We start from the raw sequence: 24639 nt of genomic DNA, 5'->3' as shown, positions 1-24639 counted from the left end.
ACTATAGCAAAAAGGTGAAGTTCCTCTATACCAAATTAACTAAGGATGGATTATTGAAATGGTCGGAGGATGATGATAAACAATTAGAAACACTAAAAACTGATTTAGTAAACGCCCCAGTTTTGAGCCTGCCAGATGTAAAGAAACCATTTTATCTATTTATCAATGTTGATGAAGGGACCGCATTTGGGGTATTAGCACAAGAATGGGCAGGAAGAAAGAAACCTGTGGGATACTTATCTAAACTCCTGGACCCCGTAAGTAGGGGTTGGCCTACCTGCCTTCAAGCGATAGTAGCCGCAGCCCTTTTGGTAGAGGAAGCCCATAAAATTACCTTTGGAGAAGAATTGAGGGTATTATTGCCTCACAACATCAGGGGAATTTTGCAACAAAAAGCTGACAAATGGATAACAGACGCCCGGCTCCTAAAATATGAAGGCATCCTAATCTCCTCTCCCAAACTGGAACTCGAGGTAACAAGCGTGCAGAATCCAGCACAGTTTTTGTATGGGGAGCCGAGTGACAAAATAAATCATGATTGTCTTTACAACATTGACGAGCAAACGAAAATCAGACCAGATTTAGATGAGGAAGAACCTGGAGAAGGAGAAAAGCTATTTGTAGATGGATCATCCCGGGCAGTTGAAGGAAAGAGAAAATCAGGATTTGCAATCATTGATGGAAAAACATTTAGTGTAATAGAATCAGGACCTCTGAGTCCTAGTTGGTCTGCACAGGCTTGTGAACTATATGCTGTATTAAGAGCCTTGCAACTTTTAAAAGGTAAAATTGGAACCATATATACGGATTCAAAATATGCCTTTGGCGTAGTGCATACTTTTGGAAAAATTTGGGAAGAAAGGGGTTTAATAAATTCTCAAGGAAAAGGATTAATACACCAGGAATTAATAATCCAGGTTTTACAAGCATTATGAGGACCAGCGGGAATAGCCGTAGTACATTTAAAAGGACACCAAAAAGGATTAAGCCCATTAGTCAGAGGAAACAATCTTGCTGATCAAGAAGCAAAAAGAGCAGCATTAATGGTGATCCAGACTAAAAGAACTCGGGAGGACTGTATAACTTGTGGAAAGGAATCAGACGAATTCCCATGTTATGAGTGTTGGAAGGATTTTGGAATCGATGCAGTCCCTTGCAGATGTCTAATTTATGATGAACGTGACAACCCCAAGTATAGCCATTGCCATCTACATGGAAAAATTCACTCAATCCTGAGTTTTACAGTGCAGGAAAAAGATAAGCTGACTCAGATGGGAATCAGGGAGACAGAAAAAGGAAAGTGGAAACTCCCGGATGGCCGGGAAGTTCTCCCAAAACCTCTGGCTTTGAAAATCACGCAAAAATTCCATGAGAACACCCATTGGGGAACTCAGGCGTTAGTGGATCAGTTTGCCACAAAGTATATGTGCATTGGTGTATACAATATAGCAAAGAGAATAGTTAGCGAATGTATGACATGCAAAAGGGTCAATAAACATCAGTTACGGGGAAAAAGCCCTGGGGGGAAGAGAACTGGCTCACAGACCATTTGCTAAAATCCAGCTAGACTTCACTGAACTTCCAAAGGTGGGACAATATAAATACTTATTAGTAATCATAGACCACCTAACCCATTTTGTGGAAGCTTTCCCGACAGCTAGAGCCACCGCTCAAACCTTAGTGAAGACTTTGCTGGAAAATATAATCCCTAGGTATGGATCCATTGAGGTAATAGACTCTGATAGGGGCTCCCATTTTGTTTCAAAAATAGCAAGGGAAGCTCTCTCCTCTTTGGGGACAAAATGGGAATATCATACTCCCTGGCATCCACAAAGCTCGGGAAAGGTAGAAAGAGTAAATGGGGAAATAAAGAAACAGCTCACAAAATTGATGTTAGAAACTAAGATGTCATGGGTAAAGTGCCTCCCCTTAGCACTATTGAATATAAGAACACAGCCCCGAACTGATGTAGGAATTTCCCCCTTTGAAATGTTATATGGGATGCCATGCGATTTAGAAATTCCGCAGGACCACCCCCAACTTGAAAATTCACAAATTAGACCTTATATAATTCAACTCACGGCCAGGAGAGTAAAGCTGCGGAATAAGGGCTTAGTAGTACAGAGACCCCCCTTGGATGTAGCCATGCATAACATAAAGCCAGGAGATAAAGTGCTAATCAAATCATGCAAAGAGTCCTCATTAACCGCCCCCCCCCCCCCCCCCCCCCCCCCCCCCGCGTTGGGAAGGGCCCTATCTCGTTTCACTCACCACAGAAACAGCCATCCGGACAGCAGAGAGAGGCTGGACCCATGCGAGCCGCGTAAAAGGACCATTAAAAGACTGTTCTTGGGAAGTGACAAGCCCGCCTGGAGATCTGAAGATTGCCTTCAGGAGGTTGTAAATGGACACACATATAACTGTGGTACAAGTGAGCGACTACAGCATATCGGTGGGGTACGGTTACGGTGATACAGGGGACATAAGAATCAAGTGTGACATTCTGAGCTGTAACTGTTATCCTTTTTATTTGTTTTATTTGTAAAGGGTGTCGAGAACGGAGGGGGACCCATTGCCGTTACAGGATACCCCCTCGAGGGGTTTGCCAACCTTGTGGGGACAAAGAGCGTGAGCTCACCAAATTGGCTCTAGACATAAAAATATTTAATGGTGAAATCCAGGAGCAATCTAGTGAATGGCGGGAGATATTTGCACGGGGTATTAAACCCGAGTACTATTGCTATCACCCTAGCGAACCTGCTCCATTTGTAATTGACATTATTAAAGTGTGTTGTCGCAAGACACTTAAAGGGGTTCAGTGCGATTCACCTGAAATGCACAGAAGCAAGTGACTAAAAATTGCATTTATTCTCCTGAAGACTACCCCTGCTGCCGAGAAGATGATACCCCTCGTGGCTCGAAACAACCGAGTCGACGAGCGAGGCAGAGGAGTAAAAAGCTGTGGAGAACAGAACCCAAAGAGTGGGACTGTACAAAGACACTGGGAGGACTGCCTCAGGGTTAACCAAGGGAATCGCACGAAATGCCCCGGCAGGAGTGATAGCACTGAAAAGGACTGGGTAACTGGAGTGAGTGTTCAAACTAAACTTATCAACCGGCCGGGTTTCCACCCTTCTCGCCACACTCTAATTCTAATTTTACTAAATCTTGTAGGTGTACACGGATACTCTCACCAACCATTTAAATGGACATTAAGTAGGTGGGAGGATCATCACGTGATTCAAACTGTCACGAGTCCTGGGGCACCGACATTTAAAACACACTTATGTGAGTTAGCTCCCATAAAACCCTGTTTAAATCTTATGGGGTATTATCTGTGTCCAAGCTCCAATTCCGGGAGAACATATTGCAATGCTCCCAACCAGTATTATTGTGCTTATTGGGGATGTGAAACGATCGCCTCAAACTGGAACCCAGCAGCAGGGCCAGATAGATACTTGACAGTTAAATGGGGCCCTCAGGGATGCAGGCCCCCACAGCGTGATCGATCTGGGGGAATTATCAATCCCGGAAATTGCATCCATCTAGAATTAACTATACAACAACCTCTTGATGAGGGGTGGCTTCTGGGAAAAACTTGGGGAATACGGTATTGGGAACCTGGAACCGATAGAGGGGGACTCATACACATAAAGAAAGAAATAGTCCCTAATGACCCTGATCTGGTGGGACCGAATGAAGTACCAGCGGGAGAAATATCCCTCTCGTCAGATAAGGGGATACCTAATGGAACAGATACTGGGACTACTACAACAACAGCAAGGGGGGTTGTGCGTTGCTCTGGATGAGGAATGCTGGGTATATGCAGATCACACTGGAGTAGTTAGAGACACCATGACAAAACTACGAGAAGGATTAGAAAAAAGAAAGAAAGAAAGAGAAGCACAGCAAAGTTGGTATGAATCTTGGTTCAATTATTCCCCGTGGATGACTACGCTATTGTCTACCATCGCGGGACCTATGATACTATTAATTTTGGGATTAACATTTGGCCCTTGTATATTGAACAAAGTAATTGAAATTGTAAAGGGCAGACTGGAAGCTGCCCATTTAATGCTTATCAGGGCTAAATACGAGCCATTAGATAAGGAATCAGCAATAGAAGAAACATTAGCTTTAAGTCACGCTGAACTCCAAAGATTTGATGAACAAAATGGTAAAAGAAAAAGGGGGGATTGTAATAAATAAAATCATGTTTGTTAATCAAATCAGGCTTTCTTAAAGGCTGGTGAAAAATTACAATGTTTTGACCCTTCACATACTTAAATCGCAGGCATCCAGTGTGCTATCTGGTGCACTTTGACACCTCAATACCTAAATCATAGGCATCTGGTGTGCTATCTGGTGCACTTTGACACCTCAATACCTAAATCACAGGCATCTGGTGTGCTTTAACACTTCAAAGGGAAGAGCTAAGTTGTGCGATAAGCTGAAATGAGTCACCCAAAGGACACCGATAAAGATGAGGAGCCTTCAGCCTCACGACCACCAGGAGGCGGGACAAGACCGACCCCCTAGCAACACATCGCTCAGACACAGAATATACCAGGATTGACACGTATACGGGAACCAGAAGAATATATAATCAGCTACTTTCGGGAAGTGGGTGCGCGCCGTTGGCGGAGCAAAGACTCCCCGGCCGCCCAGCGCTGTTTTGCTTGTTGCCGCTTGCTTAATAAACTAATTTGATTAATTGGACTGGTTCCTGTCAATTATTGGGCCACAATCTATAACATTATTGTATTGTTCATTAGCAGTAACTTTACCAGATGAGCTGTTACAACACTACGTGACGCTACGTGACTTACTCCCAGTCTGTGGTGAGCACAAGGGCTGGATGGAGAGCTTGGGCAAACTTATTAAAACTAAGCGCCGTAAAGATTTTGTTGCATGTGTTAGCTCACTTAGCTGTTCTTTGGAGCTGTATAATTCCTCTTTTATGGAAACCTTTCACAGATCCTGGATTTCAGAAAGTATCCCAGAAGATCACTGCCATTGGTGATACACTGGGTGAGAACATTCCTCTTGCAGAGAAAGGCTGCTTTAAAGCTTCATTAAATTAAAAAGGGAAGGGTAGAAGCGAATAAATAATATGACATGCCAAATCTCTTGAATATTGTTCTAGGGTTGTTTTGAGACATATCATAACAAGGCACAGTTTGGACAAAGGAAGGAAATATGAGGGTAAATCCCTCAGCTATTTTTTTTAACAATAAACCTTCTGCTAATATTTGAAATAATTTGGCAATAAACGTAAAATGAGGTTTGTAACTCTGGGGCCATCAAAAATGGAAAATTTTATACATACAAGACCTGTACATAACGATGTGCTCACAGCAACAATTCCCTAAGTTAAATTTAGACCTGAATAACTGGTTTAATGTTTTGTTTTCCTGGAGATTTCTATTATGTTAACGCTGTGCAGCTTTTCCCTTCCCTTTTGTAAATGATGGATTAGTAAACACAGTGGAAGAACTTCGTGTACTTGTTCAGCAACTTTTAGCATGGTAGTTCACGAGCAGAGAAAGAAGATGGATTAAAAAACTATCAAACTACTCTGAAAATAGAGAAGATCACTGCTTTCCTCCCTCTCCCAGTACACCCTTCAATTTCTGCCATTCAAATACCTCTGAGATAGTTTAAGCTGTTCTGGTTTACTGAGTTATTTTTTCCTCCATCCCCAGCTTTCTTAACATGATATATGTCTACAAAGGAAGGAACTATATGATGCTCTTAAATCTCAGTGTTAACCAAGCATAAGCCAATTTGTTCCTCACTTTGTAATCATTGGGCAGATGAGTGACCTGTTTCCAAGTCTCCACTCTGCTTAACTTGGAACAAAATCTGGAAGTTAGGTGATGCACATGCTTGTATACTAAAAGGCCACAAGGCTATCAAATAATGTTGATTGAGACTATTTCTCTTGATGAAGCTATTTCAAATGAGTATAAATAATTACATAATTGTCGAAGCAGGGACATGAATCTAATTCTTACATCTTTGGAAAATATATCAGTCTCAGAACTCCTCTCTCTCCTTGTGAATACAGAATTACTTGCTGTTGTGCCCAAGTCTCTCTAATCTTCTTTAATTCTCCAGGAGCTTAATCTTCATGGACACCCCACTCCTGCCGCCTTAGAGTTAGTGCGACTTTGCTCCAGGACCTGGTGTGAGGAGTCCTCACAGAGTAGCTTTGTGTCTCCCTTAACCAAGGTGATAACTTTCAGATTCTCTCACAGCCAGGCACATTACTCTTACACAATGCACTCGAGTCACAGCTGAATCTATTCTTTTTCCGTGTGTATTTTACTGTGTTTGCTCAAAATGTTTCGACATCCTGAAAAGGAAAATATTCAAACGGGAGAAAACTGACCACAAACTCACTCTGCGAGGCTGACGGGATATTTAGTTCTGTTCTTTTTGGCATTCCCCATATGAGAACAGGTAAGGTTAACCATGAGTGCTCGTTGTCCAAAGCTCAGCCAACAACTAGCATTAGGGTTAGGGTCAGGAGAGAGAGAAATCTGGGACTCGTGGTATCTGTCTACAGAGTGGAATGATCACAACTGAGTGATCACAACTCGCAAAGATTAGTTGAAATAGGAGGAGAAGTGAGAGACCATGAACTTCCTGATTTTATGATGTGACATGTAGGTTTAACAGGTTGAAGTAGGGTCAAAGGAGGTTATATCCCCTCCCCAAGGCACTGCTGGCACTGTGTGAATTCTCTGTTGTAGACAAGGGATTGCTGTACCCCATCCCACTGAAAACTTCAGAGTTTTACGCACTAACGTTGTGAGACCCATTTAATATCTATTGCAGGAGTCTACCGTCATGTGAAATGGCAGGTCTGATGGTATCAAACAGCACAATGCGTCTATCAAGCGTCAGACAATACCTTCATCCCAGTGAATAGCTAAGGTAACCTGTATCCAGTGATAAAGAAACAAAATGCTAGTGATTTTATCAAGAGTAGCTTGCGCAGCTAGATTATATTTCTTTGTTAAAGTAAGAATTTCCTGCTTTAGAAAACAACCTTTCCTGAAACCCAGATAGATCAGAACTACTGCAAGTACCATGGTGAAAATAGCTAAGCTGGGAAAGAAATACGGGAATTTTCAACTAGTTGATGACAGCTCTTGAGAGGTGGGCTGGAGGAACTGTTCCTAGGGTAGGTTCTCAGAACCGGTCTTGGGGTTCAACTAATTAAGTAGTTACAGGGCTGATCTCAGTACGAAAGATTGGAGAGCACTGATGAAGTAAGTGTGCCAGTGACATAAGTTGCTTGATATCTCCATTATGGAGAACAATGGGAATATCCTGCAGAAAGCATTGGACGATATCCATAGAGCAACAAAGGTGGAATAATAAGGGAAAAACTGTAAGTCCTGAAGCACTTTTGTTCCCCAAGAAGATGTATCAACTGATGCTCCTTTATTCTCCTTGCTGTAGCGGAGGCACTGAAGAGCTGTTCAGCGATGCACAAACCTCCACTTAAGGCTCCCTCACCAACAGGCACGTGGGCGTCCTCTAAAGCTTTGCTGTTAGTTGAATTACTCCTACCAGCCCTCTTCAGCTCAGTTTAACTGCTCCTTTCTCTTAGCAATTGAAATACTGCTCGTTTCCCTGGGTAGCAGCTCTAAGTTCTCGTGACTAGGCAAAATGTGAATAGAATGGCCAAACAGTATTTGCCAATGTTGCTCCCTTTGTGCATTAAATACTTAATGGAGAGATTTGCCTTTCAGATGAACTGGCTCTGTGCCCTGAAAGCACTTTTCTTCTAGCACCTTGAGAACGTTGTAGCAGCCATTTAGAAAAAAGGCAGAGATTTGCCATCTCTAGTGCCCCCAGTTGCTATCACGTTTACGGTGTTGTCAAGTGTATTTGTAATAATGCAACATTTTTTGCATAGTTTCACAACTGGCTCTCACAAGTATGGCTTTTGAGAAACGCCTGACTGTCTCTCATTGCAAAGGTTGGAAGCTCGTGTGGCTGTACGGAAGGATGTACGGAAGGCTGTAAGGAAGTACGTGTGGCTGACTGGCTGCTGTCCCAAAGTTTAATAGCTGTTTCTTTGACAGCTCCTGTTTTCATCATTTCTTATCATACAGGTAACTGATTCTTTAACTCTGGAGTTGATCAAGTCTCTGTTGCATTTTGCAAAAACATAAGAGATGTTCTAAACTGTCCTACTGCGTCTGCAAAACATATTTGCAACTACAAACTGTCATCCCCACCAGCAGCTGGAAGTGTTTCAGTCACTACTACTTTATCTATTGCTGAGCCACAGGCTGATGGCTCTGTGCAAGCAGAGGAGTCCTCAGTGCAGAGGGCACCGCAGGCAGAATCTGTCCTCTCTATGAATTAGTAATGATGCCTTGTGTTCTCTTAATGCCTTCCACCAAAGAGATACACGGATGGCTTCACTGAGTAGCGGTGCGGTTTTCAAACAGCACATTGGGCTCTGACAATGGAATAGGCTAGAAAGTATGATTGGCTGTATAAAGTTCAATTAATTTCAAGCAGGTAGAAATCAGAGGAGATGATATTTATCCAGATTGCTCAAGTTAGCACTTCTACCACATGGGCTTCTTAAGATGGTCTCAGTTTAATTTAGAACCACTGACAACAGCTCCAGACATACCTCAAAATCTACATTAAACTGTAAACTCAGATTTCAACCTCCTGAAAAGCTTTTCTCGCAGACCATCCCAGTGAACGATCCCCAGCATCACTGGTTTGTGTGACAGAAGGCAATACAAGTATGACATGATACTCATTGTCTGTATGGCAGGTTGTCTCTACTACAATAATCAGTGGTTTGTTTTGTGGTTTTTTTTGTTTGTTTGTTGGGGTTTTTTTTAATTTCATATTCTTTTAAGAACTTCTAAAAGCAGAGTGCAGCAGTGCGAGTGCTGGTGAGTTCCCTTCTCAAGGAGAATTCTAGTCTGGAACGTGCTTCACTTCTAAAATGATAAATTTCAGAAAGCCATTTTGCCTTCCTAGGTCAAACGTGTCCTGCTATGCTGTTGCTTGAGCAGCTGCGACAGTCATTTTGTATTATTTTCATGTCTCTGCTCCTGACTTAGCCATACACGCAGCATTTGCGATTGGAAAGAGGTCAGTTTTCAGATATCCCGGTTAAAAATCAGCGCAGCCTGTGTGCTGCAGAGGAGAGCTCAAAACCAAACGTACATATTAGAAATGGCGTGTGTGTGTGTGTGACTAACTACAGCAAACTTCAGACCATATTGCAATTGCTTTGATAGTCACAGCAGACAAAATTGGTTATACATCCAAATATAGTCTGTTTTTCTGCTGAAAACCCAGGGGAACTCTAATGACAAAAATTCTTACGTGGGAACACACCTTATTTCTACTGAAGAGCTAAGAATTTGAATACACACTGATAGGGATTCGGTGATTAAGTTGTACAAACATCCATGTGGCTTTCAACACTGAGAGGTCTGGAAGGTTCAGGCCACTTCTGCAGCTGAGAAGTGCTGTGATTTACAACACCGATGTACACAGTCAGTGTTTGGACTACGGTTTTATTTTTGCCTTTTCATGCTTTGCCAGTGTTCTGAAATTAAACTGTGTGTCAATTTATTGTCATCCCTTTGTTAGCAACAGGAGATGTCGTAGCCTTGCTGGAATCTGGTGCAGACAGTTTGTTTTGTGCTCTGTGTGCGTGGGTTTTGAGCACTGGTGTTCACCGAGAAGGTATGTCTATCTGATCTTTCCGGAATGTCAGAGCCAACTGAAAAAAGACACGGTGCGAATTTAGTTAGAGAGATAGATTCCCTTAGCATATGCCACAGCTTCTTCAAAGAGCCCAAAGCTGAGAAAACCCAAAGATCCTTCAAAGACTGAGCAGTCACCTGGTGCAGGGTTGTCACAGGGTGGCTCTGCAGCCTGACACAAGGTCAGAGACTTTCTCCTGTCTGCACAGTGGTAACAGTTAATGGTTCACACTTTCCGGTACCTCACGCTCGCGTGTTACTACAGCTATGTAGGACATATTTTGTGAAATCTTGTGAGGAGGGGAATTTTCTTTTCCTATTAAAATGACTATCAAAACAGGAAGTTTCTGGAGAAACTGATTTTAAAAGAAAGATTTCTCAGAAAAGATTTGGGGAATTTAACAGAAAATATTGTAAAGATGTAATTTCTGGTCTCGAACAAAGGAGGAGATGTACTGACTGCTAACATTTTAGCAGGAGACTTAGATTTTTTCTTGCTTTGTCTGGCCAACTAAACATTTTATTATCTTTATAAAGTGGAACAGCTCCAAAAAAGAATGAATGAAAGAGCCCAACTCAGCACAGCTTATCCCCAGGCATTTGCTTAAGAAGGAGGATGCCTTGTTCAAAATCCCTAATCTGTGCTACCCATTCCCAGGCGGATTTCTCCTCTGCGTGTCCATGTGTTCTGTGCTTTGGTTTCTTGCTTTTGTTAAAAATGTCAAGAATCTTTAATTCTGGATGGAAATTTCACTTCTTTCTGCCCTTCCCAATTTTTCTGTGAAACAGAAATTTTTGTCTTCTGACCAGCTTTGTTAATTTTGAAAAAGGTTCTAATTTAAGTTCATCATGTCACCTCACCTTTGAACTCGCGTACCATCCCTTTTGCAACCGCTGTAGAACACAGAGCACTGTTCAGAATCGCAGGCGACAGCTCTCTGCAGCAGGCAGCAAAGGCTGGTGGCGGGATGTCAGGGCAGGAACAAGTGAAGAGGAAACGAGCGGATGCGAGTTCTGGAAGAGAAAATAACGCTGCTAAAGAAAGCAAACAGAGGAGAAATGCTGCTGCTGGGAACGAAGGAAGGGAGGAAGGGAGGAAGGAAGGGAGGAAGGGAGGAAGGAAGGGAGGAAGGAAGGAAGGCTGGCTTTAATTTCCCACAAGGGAAAAGGGTTACAAAACAAATATCAAATAAGGATTTGTGCCTGAGTCAGGTATATACCAAAGTTATAAGAGTTTTATCTGGGATTTTCATTTAAAATGTTACAAAACCTAGATAGTTCACATGGTTTGGATCCCTAGCTTCAAAATAGTACAAAATTCGAAATTGTTTGATTCTGGTATTTCAAGTCGAATCTTTATTCAATTTTTGCAAACTTAATTTGACCCGAATTCATTTATCCTGAGTCAAACCTTGTTAATATGTTCCGTTTAAACCTTTTCAAAAAAAAATAAAAATGACACAATAGTGCAGTGGAAACTACTTATACAATAGACCTGTCTATAGTGATGCATGAAGCAAAGTGTATCAGAATGACATTACAGATGTCTCATACAGTACAGTTATGAGCTGTAATCATGATTCAAATGCCAATTTGTAGACTATGTCTATTGTGAAAAAAAAAAACCAACTGCTGTCTTCTTCCATTTCCAAAAAAGACTAATATTCCATAATATTGCAGTAAACACCTCCACAAAAACTGACTCCGCTTTGTTACTTCTCCCTTCTACTTCTGGGAGATGTCCCTGTTGCTGAGTCAGCTGGCTGGAATTTCTTGGCTATAAGGTGACTGTTTTAATGAAAAAGAAAAAAAAAAGTTTCTTAATGATGTACGTAGAAGGTGAGAGCACACAGCTGTCTTACGCAACATGTCTGTACATGCTGTTTTTAAAAAAATACGTGTGTTATAAATTAATACTTCTGTGAACAATATCCCAGCCATTCATGAATTGCGTTCATATCTGATTCATTATGACTACTTTAACCAGGTTGGAATAGTAGCACTTTGAAAATGAACTTGCAACTCACTGAAGGGAAAAAAAAAAAAGGAGAGCTATTTAGAAAGCTCTTAAGTTTTAAACTGTTGCCCTCATTCTGTAAATGGCTAGTCTATCGTCTTTGTTACTTGACTTTGTTACTTACTGTGATCTCTGCTTTTGTTTGTTTATCTGCCCATGAGGGATAGTCCCAGATCCTCATGGCTTGGAAATTTTGGTATTAACTAGAAGAAAAAAGAAAGATCCTTGCCCAAGCAAAGGAGAAGAAATAAACAAATGCAACAATCTTGATCCTAACAGATGGACGCAGCAGAACTGTCTGATGAAAATATTTGTTAATCTTTTTGTACCAAGTAAAAATGTGGGAACCAGGAAGGAAGTGGCGGAGGCTCCCTGCAGGATTGTCCCCAGCAGGACAGGGCTGCATGGATAACATAATTATGCAGAGGAACATGTATTTTACTTCTCTGACAAGATGCCAATAACTACCTGTGTTTGTCTACACAGGTGTATATATGTCTGTGTGTTTATATATGTCTATGTGAGTATAGAGAGAGAAGAGAGAGAAATTCCACAAAGCAAACATTTCCTGGTCACCTTTAGTGCCACTAACTCTTTGCCTGCTTTTTGCTGTTTACTCTGGGAGAAAGTGGTTTGCGTGTTTCCAGTGCCCAGCACTGGACAGACCAGGAACAGCAAAACTTTCTGGGTGATGCCAAGGAGAACAGCCATCCGTGAGCTGGTCTGGAGCAGGTAAAGCAGGATCCTGCCTGAGGGGAGCATGGGGAAGGGCTCTCCGGAGTACACAGTGTCTGGAGGGGTTGATTTACATGACTCAGTCTAAGGAAATAAAGAAATAAGAAATCCATCCTTGAGCTCAGATATCACAGATTTTTAAGGAGATGAGCCCATTATAATAAATAGCCTGCTGACTCTAGACTGGCTGTAAGAATCACTGGCTGAGGTTCAGCATTGAGCTCAGGCTGTACAGTTAATTTGACTGTGAGTGTATTTTGCATCCCACAGCAAAGTTTACCTGTTGCGACAGTTAAGGGAACACCCACCACGTAGATTTCTTTCTTGTCTCTTGATTTCACAGCCAGGAAAACAAGCCTTTCACAGACCTTTCCCTATGGAGAAAGCAGCCAGAAAAAGGATGTGGCTACCCTGTCGTGTTTGGTAAGCACATTGCTGGTGAGCAAATCACTCCACAGAGATCTGTAAGACTTCTTGTGACATAAACTATCATTACTGTGATGACATGAATGGCACTGTGAACATTCTGTCCAGCTGAGGTTCTAGACTGTGTGGTTAACTGTATCACTTTTTTATGTCCCTTCCTCTGGCCATTTGCTTGGTGTGCTGTTTGCCCAGGTCCAGCAGGTGGGACCCGCAGCAGGTCTCTGCAGATGTTGCCCTACTGTCTGTGTGATACTGATGACCGGAGGCTTCGCTGACAATCAATGTGGAAAAGCTGTGCAAGCACAGAGACAGGCTTTGCCTCAAGGAGCTTATAATCGAGAATGGAAGCCAAATAATAATATGGAGAGTTTAGAGTATAGCTTGTTATAGGGAAAGACTGCTGGAGAAGGAGATGAGAGGTGCATGTGGACCTCAGCTAAAACCCAGCGACATATACTGCAGTATTTCTGTCTTCCTATGTACTTGTTTAATGATCAGGTCCCACCTTTGAGTTATGAAGGCTTCACAGCTGCTTTTTGCAAAAATGCTGAGGGGACCTGATGGAACACTTAGTTTCCTGACCTACCCACTCTCTGCGGGGCAGTTGACCTTTTGCATCAAGACAGGGGCTTGGGTTGGTGCTTTGCTCCGTGTCTGTGGGCAGAGGGCTCACACCACCCTTCTGGAAGGGAACCTGCTGCCCTTCTTTGGTACCCCACGACACTTCAGAGCAGCGGCGTTTCAGTCAGCCAGGCAGCTGATAGGAAATCGTACAGCTGTGGCAAAGGGACAGGGCACCTCCCGAGACACAGGGGTGCGGGTCCCAAAGAGCGTGCCTGCAGCGTCCCCCCTTCTGCCAAAGCGGGGACACCACAGGAGGGAAACCATCTGTGGCCAGTTCTATCTCTGGGCACATGTGTATAAATCCTGTTAATATGAAAAAGACCTGGACCTCTAACCATACCCCACTCTCTTTTTTGTGGAGTTTACCTCTAATCTCAGATAACGTGAGTGGGAGAAATAGATTTCTGTGCTTTGACAGCTCCATTCTCTGCAAATTATCCCTAGTTGGAAGCCTTCGTTTGCAACACTGTCACCACTCCGGCCTGCCTTAGTGTAGCTCAGCACTGGTGGATCTGCAGACCTGGATGAGCAGATGCGTTTGCAGGGCTGACAAAAACCAGCCCTGCCTCCCTGAACTGAGCTGAGGCGTTAACATGCAGGGGAGGTAAATACAGCACAGCAGCAAAGGTCAGCCAAATCCACCCCTTCAGAGAACATCAAGAGTCCTGAAGCATTTTGTTGAAGTTGGATGTAGCAGCTTTGCCACCACGTCTGAAGATGATGAGGGGACTGGAACATCTCTCTTATGAAGAAAGGCTGAGGGATTTGGGTCTTTTTAGCCTGGAAAAAAGACGACTGAGCGGGGATCTTCTCAACGCTCATAAACACTTAAAGGGTGGGTGTCAGGAGGATGGGGCCAGGCTCTTTTCAGCTAAATGGCATTTATTCTCAGGGTTTTTTTAACTTTATATTGATTAGCATTGCTAATGAGTTCAGGTGTACTTTTGCTGTTTACTTGGTTACTGGGAGGGAATTTGTTTTGAAAGCAAAGCTCTGTTCTCTGATAAGTTTTCCTGGACTTGCAATATGATTTTATTTTCCTACTGTGACTTTGAAAACAGTGGGGATTGGGTGTCTAAGAGCTTCTTTCCATGAAAAACAGACTATCAAACACCGACTATTCTTAGGCAGTGAATTTTAGGGTCTTCATAATGAATGTGCTAAAATTCTCCTAAATTCCTCTTTTTCCTGTCTGCGAAAAGACTTCAAATATTAGAGAGCTATAAGAATTTTTTAAAGCTGCATTCCAGTACAAGGATGAGATCCTTATTTCAGGAAGCTCTAACTCTGTAGGAAAGGAGGGGGTTTTGTTGGATTGTCGGTACAAAATGTTCAGGTAACTCTGAGTAACTCAATTGATCTTGTTCTAGCACGTTCAGGGCCCAGTGGAAAACCCGACAAAGATTTTCTGGAGGTGTCACTGCTCTGGCTGTTCCAAAGGCTTTATTAACCTGGGTACATTTCTTGCTTCTCTTTGTCTTTTCACTGTTCCCCCTGAAAACAATACAACTATATTCAGAAGTCTATGAATGATCACGAAGTGCGAATATGCTTCTCTTCGTTTTTTCTCTTAATGATTGCACATTCTCAAAGGACAGCAAAGAACAATTATATGACCCATTACTCAACAGCCAGATGCTTCAATCTTAGAGACTGTGATGTAAAAATAGAAATTTTTTTTGCTAGCTAACTGTCTTCTAGCTTCTTTAAGAAAATATATACAGCTGTTTAAGATAAAAGTATACTCTTAGGAGACGGCATCTGTAGGATTACATACAGTGTATTAAAACAAGGATTCTAATGACAAACTATTTGAACTCTTTTGGCTTTATGGCTATTTTGCTATTATTACGCTAAGATGGCTGCTCCGGATACTAAGTAATGGAAAATTAATAGCTAAAATATAGCATGTATTTCAACCTTTTGTCATTTTGTTATGTGATCCTAATTACAATCCCAGTTCTAAGCTTTTCTTTGTTTTTATCAACATCTTATAAATCATGATCTTACTGCATTTTTTTATCGGATACAGATGTTAGAAAGAAATTGATAATGTTCCTTAAAGTTCATCCAAAACTCTTCTTCTTTGTAACCTAAAAAAATCTTTAAAGGTTTAGTTTTTGCCATTCAACCAGTGCAAGCGAGACAGGTTGGCAGCGTAAGGTACACACATACACATCTCCTGCCCCACAAAGTTTACGATCAAAATAATAAACAGAGAGAAAACGATCAGTATGTACAGAAAAGATTTGCCTCTGGTTTCTCCCTACTGTTTTGTAGGTAATTTCTCAGCTGAAAACAAAGTTAGCTGCTTGCACTTTTTTTTTTTTTTTTTTGCGGGGGGGGAGATGAAAGAACGTGTGCCCGCGGTGTGGTTAGAGACACAAAATGTCTTCTGGACAGAAGAAAGCCTTTCCCTCCAGTAGCCCACATACTGGTTAGCACGTGTGGCAGGTGAAAAGCCCTGTGCCTTTGGTATGTCGGGTACTTTGAAATAAAGCACTTTTCTGTAAATGCTACAGCTCTGCAAAAGCTGACAAGTTACAAAATCGCATTAGCAACAATTTTTTTTTCTCCTCCGTGCTCCTGGAGCACTAACAACATCAGCTCTTTTGTCACTGAACCAGAAACATATTAAGAATTCAAGAAGTGGTTTCCAAGAAGCAACAAACTCTGCTGAATTTAAATAATGAGAACTTTTCATAGTAAAGTGAAGCGGAAACACATACCTTGACTACAAATTCACCACTGGGCAGGTACTAATGAGGGAAGCGCAAAACGTCTCCGGGAACAGCCAAGCTCCTTCTGTTGTATGAATGAGTCTAACTTCTGGTTTTCTGCCCCTCCCTGAACAGAACAGACTCATCCCTCATTGATGACATCATATTCCTGGATTTTCTCCCATGCTGTATATTAAAAGCAACTTTTGCCTACTGTGCCCAGTATGAGACCGCTGTCATTTGAATATGGGTGGTAAACAACACAAATACAGCTAAAATATTGGTGTGCCACAGTATGTGTATAAAACAGTCAAGTGTTTGCACAACAGCTGCCAGAATTGTGCGCAAGCACACATGTGCCGACACACACACACACAAATCTGATCTGGATTTTGGGGGATGGTGAGTGCACATGTTTTTTTGCTGGGGTTAGACATGATGAAGAGTTAAACAAGTCAGCTTTTTGGAGGACTAGGATCTTTAAAACAGATAAGATCAAATATCTCATTTACAGCCTTACATACTTCTCTTTCATGGAAAGAAATTCGCTGTTTCTGTTTCTGGAAGACACTGCTCTTCCTCAGCAGAGGTTTCTGACTACTCGGTCTGCTGAGTACAAATACAGAATACAAATACTACTTAAAGATTTAAATTGGACCAAACGTTCTTCAACCTTATGGATGAGAGCTCTGTATGAAACAGAACGATACCCTAAGAGCAAAGCAGAGCCTTTTTCCTGCTACATTGACTTTTATTCTGGATGTGAGATAATTCACAGAGAACTAATTTTACACTGTTCTTAAGAGGCATAGCTGTTTTTCCTCTAACATTTATGCAATTAAACTGAAATCTGAAATGGCAACCATGGTTGCAGAAAGGCTACATCTTCATTTAAATAAGAAGCGAGCAGAGAAAAGAACACTCTGAGTTTCCCACAAAATACTAATTCCGAAAGTAAAAGATTCAAGAAAACACTGGGGGCTGTTCGTATTATACGTGGTCTATATCGAGATCAATGGGATACCAGGGAAAGTACTTGGTCCCTGCTCTCCATTGATTCTTCATTTATAGTTCTAGGGCAATACTCTGACTTGCACTTTTTTCCAACAGGAATTACTGCTTTGCTTTCTAGTCATTTTCCTTTTGTTTCTCTGGATCTGTCATAATAGCCGCTCAGTACATTTTCTTTCTTTATTGCCACTAGTTGAGTCATGCTTCCCTATCAGCAAAATCATCCCCTGGTCTGTCCCTGCTTTCCCTGCACCAGTTCTAGTTGGACTGTGTAAACTCAAATCTCAAAGATCTTAATGCTGAATTTTATTTTTAGTTTTCTTTTTTTTTTTTTTAAAGTTCTTCCATACCTGAATAAACATTTTAGGACTCTCTGTAGATTTTTCTTTTGGATGGACGTGGATTTAGCATAAACTTCAACATAATTTTGCAAATAAGAGTGCAGCAAAATTCTGCTTTGATTTTAAGACATCTTTTGTGTGTTCACAGGAGGGACTCTGCTGGCTCATTTGCAGTAAGGTAACAAACCCCAGCTATTGCCAGATCTACTCAGTTACACCTGAGGAATGCAGATAGCTTGTGGAAGAGCAGGTGGAGTGCTCTACAGCCTTTTCAGGAGGGGAGGCAGGTGCTGCCAGCAGCCAGTCCGCTATGGAGACTTGCCGAAAGGGGAAACAAATGCCTGCAACCATCTCGAGAGCTTTAGAGAGACAAAGCTCTGTGAAGGAGCAACCATTAGTGGTTCGGGGAAGTGGGGGAGGTAACAAACACAGGAGCCAGGCTTCACGTGCAGCCCAGTTACCTGTGGCCGTTTGTAATACTGCAGCCAAGATCAAATATCAAGGAGGTAAAACGTGGAATTTTCAATATTTTTGCAGAAAGCTAGAACAGCCTGAACTCAAGTGAGTGAGAGAAATCTCCCCTTTCCTCCCCCCATCATTTTCTGGGTTTGGAGAAAACACTTGTCAGAAAACCCTTGCCTGGATGGCTGCAAGGTGCCACAGCTGAAAGTCATCAACTGCAATTGTGAAAGCTTTAATCACTTTGAAAGAGGTCACCTGTGAGCATTCCTGCTCAGTTAGCATTTCTCTAGGATCCTGAGAGAGAACGTAGCTGAATATTGGACTCTTTTAATTCGGGACAACAAACAGTGAGTAAAGAGTAAATATAATGGAAGAATTGCTTGCCTTGGTAGTTGTTCAGGACTGTTACCAGCACTTTCTGGGGGAGAAAAATCTTACCTTGTGGTTTGACTGATTAATTGCTGGCTTTTTCCAAGCATGTTTTGATCTTTCCCACCCTGCTGGCAAAGCTATGGCTGCCTCTGCATTCCTGGGTTTGGGAGAGGGCTGAACTCCATGGCTTTTTGGCAGGGATCTACAACTTGGAGTGTTAGTGTCTGAGCAGGAGTCCCCGTGTGGACAGGTGACTTGCACCATTGACCGTGCAATGAGAGAAGTTGTGCTCAGGTGAAGAGCAGCTCTCGAAGTCTGTGTGTACTGGTCAGGCTCCTGGAAGAAGCCTTTCTTGCAGCTAAGTCTGTGTATCTACTTCCCCTACAAACTCAGTGTTTTCCCAAGACTCACGGATTAAAAGAGATTTAGGTACTTTCCCTACATAGGATGCTGATTAACTTCCTTTTCCTTGCTCCGGACTGAGTCTGATCCTCCTAAATAAATTGTATCTATCTGGTCAGTTTTCTGTCAGCTTTGCGGTTTTTGTATCATCACTGAGCCATAGCTGCTTGGCATGTGTTCTGGTTTAAACAAGCATCCATTTTGGTCAGTCAGATTTTTCTGGAATGAGAACAGTTTTTTTTGGTCTTGTATGTGTTTCTGGCCATCCAAAACAAAATGGGTAGCCTTTAATTTAAAACCTTATTTCTCTAATTCATAAAGATGAGCCCTTTCTTTCCTACAATTAAAGAATTTTAGTACTTTTCTTCTTATTGTAAGAGGGGTTAAATTAATCAGGATTTAGAAGGTGTGTGAGCTACTGAAGGACTGTACAATGGGTTTAGTCTTGAAAGCCCACTAGGGAGACAAAGGTTGCCTACAGATGCACAGGATATCAACAGAGAAGCAAAGACAATGTTGATGGAAATGTGCATAACTTACTTGCCAGAGGAAAAACCCTTTTGTTTGAAAACTGAATCCACTATACATGGTATCGTACAGGTACACAGTCAGAACCAACTTCTTTGGTTCTGTAAAAGGGGCAGCATTCATCTTTGGAAGTAGCGGGTGGATCTCAAGCTATCCCTTTGCAAGCATGTATGGAAAACCACAGAGAGCAATGAATGCTGCGATGCTGTTTTGGCAGTAAAACCATCTTCAGCTGAGTAGCCAGAAGTTAAATCTGAAATGGCAGCAGAACGAACAGAGCAGGCAAGGGACCCTGCTTTTCTGTACCTTTGGTAGGTCGGCTCATGCTGTAGCCAGCAATGCTACTGGGATGAGAATGTCGATCTGGGAGATGTGGGTGTTTTATCTGTGCATCCAGAAGTATTGGAGGGAGCATCGCTGTGACTGCAACCCTCGGCCCTGCTTCTTCTCTAGCGTTAATCACAATTTGGCCACACACACAAGGAATGGGTTATTCCCTTCACAAGGAGCTGGCAGTCTAATGTTATGTAGATTTATCCCCATGGTAGTGCCTGGCATATCTCTGTTACTGAGTGGTAACTCCATAGCTTTTCATCGCATTTAGAAACAAACAGCACTAGGATTGCGTGTCTTGTCTTCTTCCCAAACAGCTCTATCTGACCAAGCTTCTCACGAGGGTGCCGTAGCATGCTAGCCCATGGCATTAGCTCTGACATGCAGCGCTGCAGGATGTTATGGCTTTTCGGTTGTTTTGCGTCAAATGTTTTTCCCCCCCTCTTTCCTTTGTAGGCATTGGGTGGGATTAATTGTAACCACTTAGCACCAGGAAAAAGATTAAAAAAAAAAAAACAAACAACAACAACCCCTGCCTCCCCACCAAACCCCAGCAAACCCAAACAAAATAACCCCAAACTGAAATACTGGGTAGTGGACCTATCCTCACAGTTACTGAAATTTTCCTGTAAACAGTGTTACAGATGTGCCTCAAATAAAGCTCCTCCATTCCGGAAGGAAACTGTCTGCTTCTCCTCATTAAAATCAGAAGCTTTTCCACTCTTATTGAAAGCACTAAGATTTACGAGTTCCTCTGTACCCTGAGAGAACTTCGCAAAGGATGCACGCCGCTGTCTGTGTCCAACCCTGCAAGTGTACAGTTTAAGACGTATTTTACAAGCTAAGAAAATAACCTTTTCCTAATAGCCTGTGGATTGAACACCCCCAAATTAGCTGTTGTAGTTCAACACTACGTCACTTTCAGCAAAAGTATAAGGAGACCTCTAATCTCCATGCACCATCTCAGTTGCACTGGGCTTTGTTGAAAATTGCCGGTGCACGCTGTTCTCTTCCCGAGCTCCTCAGGCAACATTTTGCCAGTCTGTTCGTTTTTAAGCTCCTTCCTGCTAGTCCATTAAGTTCTACTAATAGAGACGTAATGCAAGCACAGGAACCACGTGTATAAGAGCGCAGCAATAGCCGTTTAAAAGAGCTGATGAGATTTGTTCCTGTGAGAATGGCTGTGATAACAGCACCAGTTATTCATGCCCTAAATACGAGGGCAGCTGGGTGACCTGCCGTTTGCCAGGAGAAGGGGTGACAGGGAAGCAACATGGCACAGGAGGGGGAGTATGACAGAATTTTGCAATTTGGCAGGGGAAGGATGAGAAGAAATGTGATTCTTTGTAGCCTGCCTTCCCTACAGGAGGCGATGGGTGCATGGGAGAGTCTCTTTCTCATACGCTTAAATGGTAGCGTGGAGCAGGTCCTCCACAAACTCAAGAAACCCTGTCTTTTTGGTGAAAATCTGCCAAAAGAAAGACTACTGTGATTCCAGTTGGGATGCTGTGGTGGACTGTTTATATTTTATTTATTATTTTTATTTTAAAAAGCTAATGGATTTTCAGTCAAAAGCAGCCATATACCTCAGGGAATAATATATTCTGTTTGTGCCTGGGTCTTGCATCTTTTATATGAAAACTCTACTGGCTTCTCAGATTTGGTGAACTACAGCCCTAGTGAGATCTGAGGCAGTCTTTATAGACATTCTATACATACTACTAAACTTAAGGGAAATTAAGTTTTAGGTACAACTATTCTAACACAGGCTTATCTGCACTCTGAAGGCTGTTGATGTGTTTGTAGTTGAACACATGGCAACTTATTTTTGTAAAACTTTCCACATGTGCCTTTATGGTTTTGTTTTGCTCTTTTTGGTATGTATGTACCATTGTTGGCTTCTAGCATTGTTCTGCCAGACTCCTGGTAGCAAATTTTCCATCGACACTAATTGTTGCAACTACATGGAATTAAATAGCACTGTGACAGCTACAAAGTGCAAGTTAATGCTTGCTGGGAGGCGGAGGAAACGCTGCTTAGCAGGAAAGCATTTCTCCTTTCCTGAGGCCTAAAAGTCATGCTGAAAGTTGGCAGGTGGACAATGTAATGCCATTTGACTTCTGATCAATGCAAGGTACTGAAAATCTCTGCAGTGTCACGCACTGATCCATCAGGTGATGAAAGGATGTCTTTCATTTCTCTTTCTTGTGAGTTGCATCTAAACAGCACAGACAAAACCTGAAATTTTAAGATATGCTAGAGTTCCAGACAAACTGACTACCCACAGGAGCACTTAGTGTTAGCCTCTGAATGTGTTTCTCTGGGCTTTTGTGAGTATGAACTACTTCAATTTTTATTTTAGTTTTACTTTATAAAGCATGGCACCCATTATTGGGAAAAGGATAACTCATCACCCTGTCAACTTCCTTCTGTAAGCCAAATGTGCTACTGGGGCTCTCCCCTGTGCTTTTTCCCCACAAAGTGATGCGTGCTGTTTGTGTTGGGTTTATCCACATACCTACCAAGTGTTATCACAAACCATGAATTATAGGGGAACGGATGGGTTTGACGTTTATAACAATTTCAATGCAGTTTGCTTAGTAGAGGGTTTTAAAATGGATCCAAAGGTGCTTTCCTTCAAGTATCATACTGATTTGTGCTAAAATCAAGTGTGGAGCATGGAAGCTTTGAATGGGCGCTTTCCTGAGCCAGAAAAGTGAAAGGGAAGCTTTGCAGCAGGGTGGTGGTGAGGGCTTGAACCACATGATGTCCTGGGCACTGTATGTGGAGAACATGAAAATGAATGCTTTAAACCTTTTCTGGGCCAATGTGTTAGTAATGCAATGAAAATTAAACAGATGTGACCACCATTATTTAGCAAAATCCAAATGTTCTCATTCTGAAGGTATGGAAGGCAAAGATTTGATGATCATAGTAACTAAATCTGAGAGTAGTAGCTCTAAGTAGTTTTGGAGTTTGAATATAAAAACCCTGTAATTTTCTAACCTTTTTATAGTGACAAATGACTGGCAGGGAATAATTCCTGCTACAACTGGTGATTTGTGTGAATCATTTTCTGCTTTTTTTCTGAATACCAGTGATTTCTCAGTGCGCGGTAATAGTCCCTGCAACAGCACGCTTGATTTCCTTCGTTCTAAGCATTTATTGTCTCCTGGGTGCGGTTGGGGAAAGGGACACGAGGCCATTGGATTGTAACAAAGCTCTGTGTGAGAGCAGAGAAGGGGAAGGTTGTTTTTATTTCTGGGTAATTTTCATATTAATGAACTCCTAGATACCTGCGTCTAGTAGTCTTATTGGGATTACTTGTGTGTGACATGGGAAATGATGACTGCTGGCTACTGAGCGTCTGATCTCTCGTCTAAGAGGTCTGCTTGTTTTACCCTTCAGAAATCCTAAGTGAGGTCTCCGCCTGTTTTGTTTTCTTGTTTTGCGCGTCCTCTAGCTACATACTGTATTCTTATTTGAATAATAGGAAGAGAAATGGCACCAGAGCACAAGCCTTCAGCTATTGAGTCATCCCTGACATGATCTTGGTATGAGCTGCACATTCTTCAGTGTTTACGAGTTTTATGACTGTTAATTTTGCCCTGTCTATTGCTGCATGTCGCTCTTAACTCTTGCTCTCTTGTTATTCCTCTCCTTTTACGAATGTGTCTTTGCATTTATACTGCATTCACTCCAGCCTTAACGTTGATGTTAGAAATCTCTTCTGGGCTAGGCTGACTTAAGAGCAAGACTGAACCAACAGGGTAGGACATTGACATCATACCCTTCACATTTGACTGAAACAAGATAATATAGTCCTCAATCCTGAAAGTCTGTACTCTAATTGCTGGCAGAATAGTGGTTTATCAAATACAGTTGTAGACAAAATGTGTCCCCCCTCCTTACTGTAATACTGTGGGGTTTCTTTATTTATTTATTTGGGGGAATTAACTGGATACACAAACAAACTAGTTGCTTTTGTGTATTTTTCCCCGCTAAGTGGGAGGTACTAATAGCAGAGGGGACAGCAAAGAAGTAGTCTGGAGGAAATAGTGGAGTAGTTAGATTAAGGGGATTGAAGGAACAACAGAAACTGAGCAAATGCATCTTCATACCATTTTGCTGTTCTTCCCCAGTCTAACCATTGTCTGGATTTCACAGCAGCCAAGATCAAATTTGCCCAGAATCAAACAGTACACCATGTATTGTCTATTTCCTTTTTGACTAGTGCCCAACAGAAACAGGAAAATTAAGGATTGTATTTGTCCTTATCAACCTAGATCTTATTGTTTCAACATTCTTTTTTTTAATGCTTCTACTTAAATACTTATTGGGTAGACAAGCTATGTTTGGTATAGCAGAAGAACTGAGGAGGAAAGCCATAAACTGAGAAATTGCAAGCTACTTAGCTTCATTTTAGTTTTGGGAATATTGTGGAGCAAGTTCATCCGTTTCCAAGCACATGAAGAGTAAGAAAGTGGTGAGGAATAGTCAATGTGGATATACCAAGGACAAATAATGCCTGATGATCTGGATTGCCTTCTCTGATGAAATGGCAACTGGCTGGCTGGACAAGGGAGAGTAGTGAATGCTGTTTATCTTGACTTTAGGGGACCATTTGATACAATGTCCTAATTCTTATAACTGAACTGGGGACATAAAGGCTAGATGAGTGGGCTACAGAGCGTATGAAAAACCTGATGGGCATTGGGCTCAGAAGGTAGTGGGCGATAGTTCGATGTCTAGTTGGCAGTCAGCTCTGAGTGATGTTCCACCACCGTTTAATGTCTCCATCAGCAACCTGAATGATGGAAAAGAGTACCTTCAAGCTTGAGGATGACACCAAGCTGAGGTGGGAGGGGCACTGATAGCTAAAAGGCAGGGCTGCCATTCAGAGA

The 24639-nt window shown here is 42.1% G+C and overlaps 1 protein-coding gene across 6 annotated transcripts in view; it reads right to left on the bottom strand.

The window, feature by feature from the left end:
- BDKRB2 (bradykinin receptor B2) overlaps positions 1–16459 on the bottom strand; it is a 32977-nt gene extending 16518 nt beyond the window's left edge. Inside the window, exons 1-4 of one of the 6 annotated variants that reach the window (XM_063333633.1) lie at positions 16296–16459; positions 12797–12890; positions 11906–11984; positions 10626–10778 (exon numbers count right to left, since the gene is read on the bottom strand). In XM_063333633.1, the coding sequence (XP_063189703.1) occupies positions 10626–10644 (19 nt within the window). In that variant the 5' untranslated portion in view covers positions 10645–10778; positions 11906–11984; positions 12797–12890; positions 16296–16459. Of the gene's footprint in view, positions 1–9572; positions 9782–10625; positions 10779–11905; positions 11985–12796; positions 12891–16295 lie in introns of those variants that run through there. The other 5 variants (XM_063333634.1, XM_063333632.1, XR_010070864.1 and 2 more) reach the window with 5 other exon arrangements.
- Between the last annotated feature and the right edge of the window lie 8180 nt (positions 16460–24639).

The sequence above is a fragment of the Chroicocephalus ridibundus genome, chromosome 4, assembly GCF_963924245.1.
Source record: "Chroicocephalus ridibundus chromosome 4, bChrRid1.1, whole genome shotgun sequence".
NCBI classification, from domain to species: Eukaryota; Metazoa; Chordata; class Aves; order Charadriiformes; family Laridae; genus Chroicocephalus; species Chroicocephalus ridibundus.
Note: the sequence above shows the minus strand (reverse complement) of the source record. Positions and strands in the feature narration are given on the sequence as shown.